The 12751-nt window shown below is 36.7% G+C and overlaps 2 protein-coding genes across 2 annotated transcripts; one reads left to right on the forward strand and one right to left on the reverse strand.

Annotated features, from left to right (window-relative positions):
- Positions 1-4817: 4817 nt before the first annotated feature.
- On the forward strand, positions 4818-9483 carry GCK72_025996 (uncharacterized protein; the record flags this gene model as incomplete). The annotated part of the gene is made up of 8 exons (XM_053736602.1): positions 4818-4991; positions 5675-5833; positions 5883-5928; positions 6524-6681; positions 6727-7122; positions 7801-8891; positions 9159-9260; positions 9309-9483. The coding sequence occupies 8 exons, from the start codon at positions 4818-4820 to the stop codon at positions 9481-9483; spliced, it is 2301 nt and encodes a 766-aa protein (XP_053580168.1).
- Positions 9484-10511: 1028 nt separating this feature from the next.
- GCK72_025997 (uncharacterized protein) lies at positions 10512-11798 on the reverse strand (the record flags this gene model as incomplete). Its single annotated transcript, XM_053736603.1, has 6 exons — positions 10512-10747; positions 10800-10894; positions 10959-11172; positions 11220-11291; positions 11340-11637; positions 11736-11798. The coding sequence occupies 6 exons, from the start codon at positions 11796-11798 to the stop codon at positions 10512-10514; spliced, it is 978 nt and encodes a 325-aa protein (XP_053580169.1).
- Positions 11799-12751: the final 953 nt, after the last annotated feature.

A 12751-nucleotide genomic window follows, 5' to 3' on the forward strand; every position in this document is an offset into this window, starting at 1 on the left:
GCTGACAGAAATCAGTTCAGTTCAGTTCAGTTTGAAACATTCTAGAAAGATTGGAAAATTTTGTATTAAAAAACGAGATTTTTAGCTAAAAATTGATGTTTTGAATCTTCGGTTTTCGATAAAAAATCGAATAAATCAATCTTCACTTGAAAAAATATTTTGAAGATAACCAAGGTAGGATGCACCGAATTCATGTCAGAGAGTGCGCCTTAAATTTTTACCGGTACTGTAATATAATGATAATAAAAAGACGGTGTTCGAAAGAGTGGAAAACTCTTTCTAATACACATCATAAACATGTTTATCGTTGTAATCCAATCAATACATAAACAGAAAGTGCCAGGAAGGCGTTATAAGACACACACCGACTCTCTTCCGACACCGTCCCGCTAGAAAGAGTGTGTGCAAGTAGGAGAGAGACCAGAAGTATCTCTTTCGTGTCTGCATTGAGAAGAGACATGACTCAGTTATGACTCGGACAGTGTTTTTCTGATTTTATAAGTCTTTCTGTTAAAATGTGATTCACTTATTGAAATATATTTTTAAATGCATCAATTAATTGTTTTGAGCTAGAATATTCAAGGACTGAATTTCGAATTATACTGTTCTCCACTTCTTCAAAAAAAAAGTTTCGTTGTTGCTATCATCATCTATCTTTTTACGCAAAATTTATGAAGACCCCAAATACTCCAATCATAAAATTTACACTCGACTTTATTCTTAAATGAATTAAAATCTATAAGTGTGTTCTGTGAAGCAGCTCAACAGCAACATAAATGTTATTTATTTTTCCTACCTTCCTTCATTTAGTTCAACTTTCTTCAGAATAATTCAGAAACATCAACTTCTCTTCATACTCAACCCCTATGTTTTTGTAAGGTATATTAAGATAATAGGAGGAGAGTCACTCATTCTCGCTCATAGGCATTCAACTCCTGCTGTGTTTGTGTTCAGGATTAGTCGGTGTTTCCTAAAACAGTTACATCTCCATCCCGAGTGCTACTGTCCCTCAATTAATCTGATATTGCTAGAATAACAAACAAAAGATGACACCTGGAAGAGCGGCCGTCCATCGTCGCATTTCTTCTGAAAAGACATAGCACAACTGGTGATCGGCAGGTGTGCCGAATGCAGGAGAACCGAAATTAGTAAAACATTTGGGCAAAAGATGAATTATGAAGAGAGCGACTTTCTGAGTTTTTTTTGACTTCTTTAGAAAAAACTTTTAAGCGGATCCCAGTGTACAGTACCTTGTAATAAAATGTATAGTTTTAGTATTTTCTGTTAAAAATCTCCTAGTTTGGGAGTGAAACAAAAAATTGAAACACGAATTCAAGTCATGAAACAAAAACTAAAAAGAAACTCTGCCACAGGGAGAGAAGATTATCATCTTAATATTCCCCTTCATCATGTTAGTACTATTATGAAGATTTGAAAGTGCTCGATCGTCTAGCGGGGTCACATGTTTCGGATGCACACGACGCAACTCATACGATTGCGTTGAACAGCAATAAGTTAAGGGACAGAAAAAGAAGAGAGAAAGACGGATATAGTATTTTGATATTTTGAAGAGAGTCCAGAGAAAAACCGTAACCTATTCTCTCCTCGGTAGTCCTTTCGAATAGAAACAGCCAGCAACGTCCTTCCTGCTAGTGCGTAGAGCAATTTTTAGCACTTTGAGGGCTAAAAACTTTATTCAGAGCTAATTTTGGAGCTAAACACCGAGAGTATTGTTTTTTTCCTTGGCATTTTCCTTTTAATGTGAACAGATATAATGTTTCGATACTTAGAAGAGAGTCGGGAGAAAAACAGTAACCCATTCTCTCCTCGGAAATTGTTTCGAATAGAAATAGCCTGCAACGTCCTTTCTGTTAGTTTGATAGCAGTTTGAAAATATTAAAATTTTATTGATGTTACCTGTTTTCAAGAGAAATTGATTTTGTTTCATTTCATCTGATATGGTGGCAAATTTTAATTGAAAACCTCTTTCTTTATAGCTTTTTTCAGTCATTTGTTAGAATCCGTTTTACCGCTTTTCAAAATTACCACCGAATGTAGTTAACAGGATCGTTCGCACTATAAATTTCCTCTAGGTTTTCTTCTCGTTTCTCTTGCTTTTTTTCGGCTATGAGCATTCTCCTGTTCTCACTTTTTTCAATTTGTTTATATGAATGCTCCTATCATCTTTTGCGGCAAGATCCCGCAATCCTTTCCTAAATGCACAGTTGAGCCGCCTGGTCCGTGGTCGTAAAAGTCTTTTTTGACCGCGGGAGGAACGCGAAAGAAGGATAAGGCGGATAGGGGGGAGGGGCATAGCGGTCTGAGCCAAACTTATTGGAAAGGGGGAAGAAGATGCAAGAGGCAGAAAAGAACAGACTGTATATTCATTTGAAAGAAGTGAGAAGCAAATGGGGTTCGTCCTCTAGAAGGAACTCACAACTCATAGCTGTTTGATTCACTGTAACTAGTTTTTGAAAAATTACACTTTTTCCTTGCATCAAACTTATTCATATTCCCCTTTTTCAAGAAAAGTATTAACGGTTCCAAGCTAAAAAACCATTTTCAAACTTTTATTCTTTCCAATAATTCATTACCTTCGAATTCATATTCATGTCCCACTTCTTATTGGAGTCTGCTCATGGCGAAGTTGACAGTCTTTTTCCTCTTTTTCTTTTCTCTCTCCTACTACGTTTCAAATCAATGCTTTCTCCCCTCACGAACATCTGCTGTCGGTCAATTCTTCGTTGGTGAGCGTTCTACAAAAACAGAATAGCTGTGGACGGATCAAAACGTACCGTATCGTACTCAATAGGAAAAGGGAGAACCTAAGACGAGAAGAAGCAACGAAATTTCTGTTGTGTGACTCCCAGTCCGCTAAAATTACAACTAGCAACAATTCGATAAGTGATTATATCTATTTGCAGAACGTTCTCGTTTTTCGAATTCTTCCACTTCATGCTATGTTTTTTTTATAAGATGTATTGTGTTTGAACTCCTCTGACATGTCTTCAAGTTATTAGGAATTTTTAAACGTGAAACTTAAGCGGGTCGGCAACTAGTAGTTTCCAGAAAAGACCTTTGTTCTCTTCCTTGTTCCTATTTCTTCAAAAAGTTTGACAACGGTTCCCAGGTACTCCAACCAATTGCGCAACAATTCCATTTGTGACCCTCTCCATTTTTAAATCAACGTCCTCTGAACTAATGTTCGTTCCCCTGCTCTTGTTGGTATCTGTGTCGTGATGAACAAATTTGTTTAAAGAATCACGATCACCTTCTAGTTTCGGTATCACCCTTTTTGAATATCGACGTATCTCTATTAGATATAACAAGAATTTATAAGAAAGAAGTTAACAAATGATATCTATACACTCCCACTCGTGTGCCAATAAGACACCGTATTGACAGTCGGAACATGAACGCTGTCAACTATTTTTTTCGTCTTTCTCCCTCTAAAAGACCGAATTGTTAAAAAATAGAATAGTTCTTCCGGGCCACTTTTTCTACCGTTTTTATTAACAAGAGAACGTCAAGCACTTGTGAAATTTGGATTTGATGAAACTTTGGTGGGAGCACTCTCACTCATGTTCACTGTAAGACACTGTTTTGACACCCGAAGCATCCCTTCTTCCAAAAAACTGATTAGTCAAAAGATAGTACATTTGTTTCCCGTTGCTCTTTCTACCGTTTTATTGGACAAATGTATGTGCGCCTTCTAACCATTCCGTTTTTCGTCAACCGTAATAAAAATATAAATGATATGCATGCATCTCCTCTGTCCATACTATTTTTTATCGCCCTGAGAAACTGTTCAAAATGAATTTTATATTTCTACATTTTCTCCCGATATATTTTCCTTTCCTTTTTCAATTCTTGAGAATCTTTTGAATTATTGTTTCTTGTATTCGCCCTTTACCGTTCAATCTAAAAAGGGTATAAGTTTGCTATATTAGTTGAAAATTCTCCGTTTTTCTTTGACAGTAAAAATTTGTTCTTACTCGTGACTCCTTCTCCTTGTTAGTCCCTCTCATTCCAAAAACTGAATCGGAAGATAGTACACTTTTTCAAAAAATCATTAATAATTGTCATTTTAAGTCGCTACGCAGTTTCTTTTCAAATTTGAATTAGTTGTCCCGCTCGCCCTCCACCCAGCCGACCACCCTTACTTTTCTCGGGTTGACCTTTGCATCCAGTGGCGCAAGTCCGCCGCGACTAGGCACAATCTTTCTTTCTCTTGTGGCAGCTTACTCAATCAACAGTCGTGTTATGGTGAAAATCCGCAGTCGTTTTTCTCATGCGTTTTGCTTTATGTTGTAATTAATGGTATTGTTCTAAAAAGTGTAACTTTGAATATTTATCTTATTTCGATGCTTTGAATATCTGCCTCATTAGAAAACCGTCGCCTTATTACTGATCTTGTCTATCTATATAAAATACATGCATCTGAAGAATTTCACTTCCACAACATTCTCTTTAGTGATTCTCCCAACTTCCAGTCTTTAAGGCACTATACCTTTCACATTAAATTCATCGTATCTAACAAAACCAGGATTGAATTTTACTATTCACCTAACCGACTGTTATCCTGTTGGTAATTCCTCCCTGTGCATGTTTTTTCCAATCGAATCCTCCTTTTATGCGTTGAAAACCATATCATATGGGCCGTGAACCTTGTGTGAAAATTCTGCTTCTTACGGAGCTTGCTGATAACTTTTGACTCGTTTTTAATTATGTTTATAAAATATCTGTATTAATTTCATTGGATCAGGTTTATTTCAGAAATTAATTCACAAGGAACTTCCACCAAACTTCTTAACATCATGACCACTATGGAGAAAAAAGAAAACGACGGAGTCACTCAAGAAGACAGTGTCATTGTTACCGTTGCTTTGGACAGTTCTGAAACGGGAGCGTTTCTTGCAATAGATGAAACCAGAGAACAAGTTGGATCGAGTGCGCAAGAACCTCAAGAATCAAATGCGGCTGTTGATAATGTGAGTTCTAAACTAATACAAAACAAGAAAAAAAAAACAGAATTCAATGATTTCTGAAGACCTGTTCAAAATTGTATTTTTCTATTTTGAGTGTGTATTTTACAATGTTCAAAAGTCAAAAAAAAAGCTTTCACGACTTTTTGATAATGTCCTATTGGGTTATGCATGAAGTTGACACTTACAGTTTTTAGTAAAGAAATATGAACATTGATAGTGTATCACGGGGTTATCAGTTGTCTCAAAACATCAATTTTGCTAGTAGTTATAGATAAAACCTAGAACTTGATTTTTGTAGTTGACAACTTTTTAGTATAAGCACTTCCTGGAAAGCAAGAAATATGCAAGGCTTACGGTTTTTATAGTTTTGAAATGGGAAACTTTATGAATGTGTCACGGGTTCACAGATTGTCCCTCACTATCAAATACATTTGGAGAGTAAAGCTAAACAGAAGATCAGCATTTTTGTAGTTGACACCTTTTTTGTACGGGTACATCCCAGATAGTTCCAGCAGTCAATGATAACAGCTTCAATGATTAAAAAGGCTATTATTCCTAGCACTGAAAAGGTGAGTGTTCTCCCACCCTCTACTTACGGAAACATATCATTAACTAATGAGAAATTAATATATTAAAATCCATATCAAAACCGACCGTTACGTTTTCACTGCCCATATGTATTTCAGGAAGCGATTGTTGCTGTCAGCACCAAACGTCAAAAGAAACGTGTTTGGTGCTCAGACGAGCAACTGAAATATCTCTGTAAATGTTTCAATGAAACTCCTTCACCGTCGATGGAACACCGTCAACGTATTGCCGAAAAGATAAACATGGATTTGGAAAAAGTGAGTTAGAAAACAATTTGTTTAGATGTTCAATGTATGTTTTATTCAGGTTTCGCGGTGGTTCAGATACAGACGGGGTGGAAAGAACAGGGCAGGTGAGTGGTGATTTAAAACTTTATAGTGTTGTTCCATAAGTTGATATATCTGGTAGCCTGTGTCTGATAACTGAAAACGAATGCGTGAGCATTTTTTTATAGTTTTAGCATTCTCAAATTCAGCATACGTTTTTTTAAATGAAGCCGGTTGCAGATAAAGGTAATATATGTGGTTTTCGTGACATTATCTGTTGAAAAAACAGAAATGCACATGATTAAGAAAACCAGTCTTACCGTGTTCATATGGATTTAAAACATGACGTTATATGCGTTTTGTAGTATTAGTCAAAAAAGGTATTCAACTTTTTTGTCACTAAATGCTTGAAACATTATTCTCAGTTTATCGTAACATTGATATTATGAAATAATTCATCTTCTCGTGAATAAATTCTGATGAAAAAAAAAGATCAGTTTATGAGTCGAAAACACGTTGCTCTTTCTTTTATTTGAAATGTCTCTTTTGTTAAAAAAGCAACCAATGAATAACTTGAGTTTATATTTTTATCAAAACAACAACCAACCTTCTCTTTACCACTGTATAATTAATTTGATTATGCTCTTAAATTTATCAGATCTTAACTCTTTCTCATTTCAGATTCAGAAACTATTTCATCTGCACCTGAGGGACAGAAAGAAGACAGCTTCACATCGGACGAGCTTTGGATGCTCAATGCTCATTACGAAAAGGACAAATATCCATATCGATCCACTATTGAAATAATCGTCAAACTATTAAAGTGTTCTTACAATAAAGTGAGTTTTGCAAGCATATTTTGTTTCAAAGTATGTTTATTTCAGGTTTACAATTGGTTTAGAAATCAAAGACGCAAGGATAAAAAGAACGGAATTGTTTTATCACCGAAACCAAATGAGAAAACGAAAAGAACGATCTGCGATAAGTTATCGACGTCATCTGCTGCTGAGGAAAAGAAAAGAAGAGAAAACGGGTCTAGCCCAGATAATAGTTTCGAAAGTCTCCATTCGAGAATCATATTCCGGATGAAAAAGTTATTGGTGAAGCTCCATGCAAAGTTATTGGAACAGCTCGATGAAAAGTTATTGGAGCAGCAAAGAAAAGAACACAAAGAATTGAGTGATGTTATGGATAACGCCAAAACTCAGACCAGTAGTCTGGAACTGATGAAAGTTGTCTTTGAAGGATTAAAAGGCAAAAAAGGAGAATCGTTTGCGGAGGTAAGTACACTTCGCATATTTATTCGGTTGTCACAGATTGCATCAACACTTCTAACTAGGGAAGGATCACGAGTCGAGTTGGAGTTACAGATCGAGATATATATCACTTGAACCAAAATTTTGCGCTGATTTCAAATCTGTATTCCAATTTTGCAAAACGGTTCTGAGAAAAAAGTTATTTGCGTTTTTGTGGCTTCTCCGTGCAGTCTATTTCCAATTATGTAAATTGTGTTGTTTGTGTTGGAACTTTAGAAACATTTCAGACCGATTTTTGTAGATGCGTCATTTTTGAAAATTTAAGAAACTCCACAAAATTTTTTCTGAAAATAAATTCTGAAATCAAATTATGCCAAAATCATTTTTACATCCGTACTCACACGTACAACACAAATAAATTGAAAAAAAGAAGAAAAACGTTTATTTTGGCAGTTTTGAATATGCTCATTTTTGCACTGAAAAGCCACAAAAACGCGAATAACTTTTTTCACAGAACCGTTTTGTAAAATTGAAATACAGATTTAAAATCAGCGCAAAATTTCGGTTCTAGTGATGTATATCTCGATCTGTAACTCCAACTCGACAAGCACATTTTTTAAATATTAAGCAAAGATATTGCTTAGCTTGATATAAAAGTAGATAAAGAAAATGACGATTCCCTCTAACTTATTTTCGTTTCAGACCGTCATGGATTGCGAGGCCTTCTTCAAAAAAGGAGGATTATGCTGTGGCAAATACTTCGATTGTGACCCAATTCAAACGTGCGCTACATGTGGCGATCAATTCCATCCAGTATGCAGAGATTTAGGACGGAGAAGCAATGGTGGAGAGAATCAGTGTCCCTGTCGTATTCGTCAAGCCATGTTGTTCAAGTATCGCTCCACGGACATACCACTGGATCCATGCGCGACATTCCTCGAAAAATGTGTCAAGAACTGGGTGCACACCAATAGGAAAATCGCGATCCGTGTGACGACCGCAGAAAACATGGAGGCGGATTTCGGTGAGGACTTTGAAGCATTCTATGCAAAAATGAAAAAGAATCTTCCCGTTCAAAAAATACGGAACAAGATGATATTTGTTTTCACCGATGATGATGGAGATGAAATATTGTTCTTCGCCATGCTGGCAAATGAATATAAAGATGCAGCAAAATCCGATTTGATGACGATCCGGTACCTCGATAGTGTCAGTTTCATAAATGACGGAGACCTGCGCACTAATGTGTACAACTCTGTCGTTTTGGGCTACATGGGGTACACGGCTTCAATTGGGTACAAGAAGTCCCATTTCTGGGCTTGCCCACCAGACCCAAAGGATTCTTATTTGTTCCGTGGACGTCCCGCGTGGCAGCCGGTTCCTACGGAAAAAAGGCTCATTAAGTGGTACACGACACTTTTGGGTCTTGGAAAGACAAGAGGTGTCGTCGCCGAATACGGAAGAGACTACGAAGGACCACAAGAGAAAAAACTGTTCAAACAGATTGAACACATGATTTGTGACGGCGGTTATTGGAATGAAATAATAGGAAAGAAGTTGTTCATTGAGACATACGGTGGCAGCCAACCAATACAACAACACGTGCTGAGTGATTTGAGAGCAGAGATGAAATTAAAAGACAAGCCAATTTTCTACATTGATTTAATTTCAAGAATCATGATCGCTATAGAGGAGCTGCCATCGATAACTAGTGAACTCACGAAAACCCGCGATACCTGGAAAAAGTTTTTAGAGGACAATGAATTGGATTTCACGTATCGTGAGACGGCAAAGTACGCAACAGCGTTTATCATCCAGACGCTGATAAGAGAGCTGATCGCAACGGGTCAAATGGTAATGATTTTTAATATTTGTCAAGATTCAATTTGAAAACTTTCAGGCGGATCCTCATGCAAATTCCCCCGCGCCAGAATGCTCTTCTGACTCCTCGCCACCCACGTCGTCTTCTAGCTGAACTGTTTTGCTCTTCAATTCTTTTTTACTATTCACTAAGTACGTTTTACACTCTAAACAGAGTAATAACATTAACTCGTTTTCAGAAAATGCCTGTTTCAGAAGTATCACGCATTCTCCCCATTAGCATCACTCTTCCATGTCCGTCTTTCAATACTCTGTCTTCATTTTCTTCATCTAACATTAAGGTAAAAATTGAATTATATTATCGTAACGTTGTAAAAGTAAAATTTCAGTCCAGGCATTCGTCTTCTTCACTTTCCTCGCCCTTTGAAGTACTTTGTCCCTGTCTTCCTCCAACTGCTGTCACCAACCATTTGTCATCGTCTTCCATTCCCAGCCTTCAAATCGGTTCTGTATTTTTTGAATCCCGTCTCACTTCCATCACTTCCATTCCCGTTTTTGTTGTGATCATTTTTCATTCCTTGCTCTGTTTATCTGAGACAAGAATTCAATTCTCTAACAATATACTTTCCAATTGAACACTGCTGTCCTGAATTTCGCCTTTTCATTGTATCAATCCTAGCATCACTCAGTCTGTTCTGTCCAACCGTTGTCAACAGCCAGCCATGCTGATCTTCCCATTCCCAGTTTCTCACTATTTTTGTTTCACAGTTTGGTTTACAAGTCACCTCTCTCTCTTTCCCAATGCATTATTGTCTCTCGTGATTGATTCATCAAGCTATTTTCCCACTTCTCCGCCAAGTTGTTTTCCCATTTCTTGTCTCCGTCTCACTCGCAATAATAAGAATCAGAATTTTGTTGTGCTTCCAGGTTTCTTCTCTAAACAGTCATTCAATTATTTAACTACGTTCCCCGTTTCTTTATCTTATTCCGTTGTGGCTTTCAGGTTGCTCCAAATGTCTTCTTGAAATTCTCATTCATTATTTGTCACATATTACAAATTGTCGATTTTTCAAAATGCATGCCATTAATACCACCAATGCTCTTTTTTTCTTAAATACTCATCGTTGTCTATGCAGAAAAACTTTTTGAAATGGATAAAACTTATTATTCACTGTTTGTGAAAAAATAAATAATTAAAATTCTAGAAAATCAAACTAATTGACAATTTTTCACAGGTAGAGGAACTTAACAAACTGTGCATTCCAAACTTGGAAAATACTGAAACCAGTATCATCTGAATTTCAGTATACTCTGTAGCAACATTTTATGGAGCTTTCATAGTTTTTGTAAACTTCAAATTCACCCAGATTTATCGATCCTGAGAAGTCAACTTTTTAGTATTCAGAAAACTGTTTGTTGAAATACACCTCATTCATAAAAAATGCGAACAATCAGTAAGGCAAGGAATGTTTAAGATAAATATTAAAAAAAAATTACTACTGCATAGAGGAGAAAAAAGAGCATAAGAAAAGAAGAAAAAAGAGCATAAGAAAGAAAGAGAAAACTGGAGATTGTGAGAGGCAGGATCGAACTCATTGGCAACACATGCATACGTCTTTGTGTCCTCTTGTCCGTTTGGCCGGTGATGCCATTACTTCCTCCATAAATTTCTCCTCGTATGTTTTTCTTTTTTGAGCAACTTGGACAGGTACATGAATTTGGGGTTTGGCACGCTGTGCACCATCATTTTGGAACCATTCGTCTTCAAGGATTTTGTCCATTGTCACCCGTTTTGAGACGTCGATAAGAAGCATTTTTCGGACGAGACCTGAAAAAAGAAGATAAGTACTTGGTCGCGAAAAGCGGAAGACACAACTCACACATTATACGTGGATCTTTTTCTTTCTCAATTCTCTCGAATGCGTCACAACTCCAGCGGGGGTCTCGGCAAAATCCGTCGAACTCCGGGTCCGACCTGAAAAATAGAAGATATGCATGGAATAATAAAACACGGTGTGAACATTTCAAGGGGAACATACCGTTGAGCTGTGTCCCATGGTATGTCATTGCAGCACATATCCACGAGCACGATTCCCATCGCCCATATATCGAGTGGGGGGCCGTCGACCGGCGTCTGTCCGAAATTCTCCGGAGAAAACGTCTCTTCCGTTCCGTAACCGGGCAGGACTTTGAATGGACCGGATTCGTTTTTGTAAGTACACGCTAATCCAAAATCCCCGATTTTGAGTTTTCCTAAATGACAAAAATTCACTTAACTAACAGAAAAATCAAAAACTTACCGTTTGAAACAAGAAGATTTTCCGGTTTCAGATCGCGGTGACAAACCCATTTATCATGAACGTACTTCACCCCTGAGACCATATCTCGAAAGAATTGATGAATTTTAAGCGAATCGATACCTTTTTCGATGTGTTCTCTAAGGTCATTATTATTGGCGAATTCCAGGAGCATCACTGCGTAAGGGTCACATTCAGTCCATGAGAACATTCGGATGATATGTGGGTGTTTCTCAACACTTAAAGATCTGTGAATATCAAATTCAATTTCGCTGTTGCTTTCCAATGAGACTCTCTTCATAACAACCGGATGCGATGCGGTGGGTGTCTTCTTCTTCACGAGAGATACTGAAGCAAAGCTGCCGCTTCCGAGAAATTTCAGATGATCAAATCCCATTTGACCAGCAACTTCTGCATTAACCTGAAATAGGACTGTTACAGGAAAAAACTGTTTTTGACAATTGAGATTTAGTGCGACACTCCACATAACACAGTTTTCAGTCATCAGTTAAAACTCACTTTTGTTTCTTTCATCGGATCCGAAAAATCTTGAGAATTATCTGATTTTGACTGCTCGCTCATCTCACTGCAGGTTTTTTTCTAAAATTGATTAGATTACAAAATTGAAATCATTCAAATCAAAAAATATGAACGCTTGGCAAAGAACCCAAGACAAAGTTAAAGAAAATCAACAAAATCAATAATACATAGAAGAAAAATGTTTTTATTATTGAAATCAATTTTATCAAGATAAACGTTTCCAATATCATTAATATTCACTCGGGTTAAAATAAGAAAACCCTTCGAATTAGAACAAATAGTGACGTTTAAATAAATTTAAATAAAAATTTTTAAAAATGTGTGTTTTCATAATAAATTTGTTCTTGCAGTGATAATTTTTTCCTCAGCAGATATATTCAAATGAGAAGAATCCAATAGGGCTGATGTGAGTGACATCTTTGATTGAAATTTTTGCTATGGAGACTTTTATGAAATCCCCTGAGCCGAAGTGAAAGATATTATTCTTCTGCAATAAATAAGTGTTCAAAAATAGAACTTATGAAACATAGATAGTGACATTCTCATGCAACGCTCTCCATCCAGCAGGCAAGCTTTGATTTCAGTTTACGAATAATATAGGTATTATGAATAAGCGCACTGCAACATCGGTTTATATTAAAGTGAGAAAATTATAATGTGTACCTGCAAATAAACATTCACCATTTTTGATCGAATTTGTTCCAAAACCCATAGTTGTTTTCAAGCTAAATTTATAGACTATTTCCTCGAACATTTCGCTTTTATCATAAAATCCTTTCTTGAGCCATGCATCGCTTTCCATCCAGCAAGCAAACTTTGATTTCAGTTTACGAATAATATAAGTATCATGAATAAGCGCACTGAGACATCGGAAAACTACATAGTGAGGAAGATATAATGTGTACCTGCAAATAGACACTCACCAGTTTTTGGTCCAATTTATTCGAGAACCCATAGTTGTTTTCAAGCTGAATTTTTAGACTATCTCCTCAAAC

Source organism: Caenorhabditis remanei, chromosome X (genome assembly GCF_010183535.1).
Source record: "Caenorhabditis remanei strain PX506 chromosome X, whole genome shotgun sequence".
NCBI classification, from domain to species: Eukaryota; Metazoa; Nematoda; class Chromadorea; order Rhabditida; family Rhabditidae; genus Caenorhabditis; species Caenorhabditis remanei.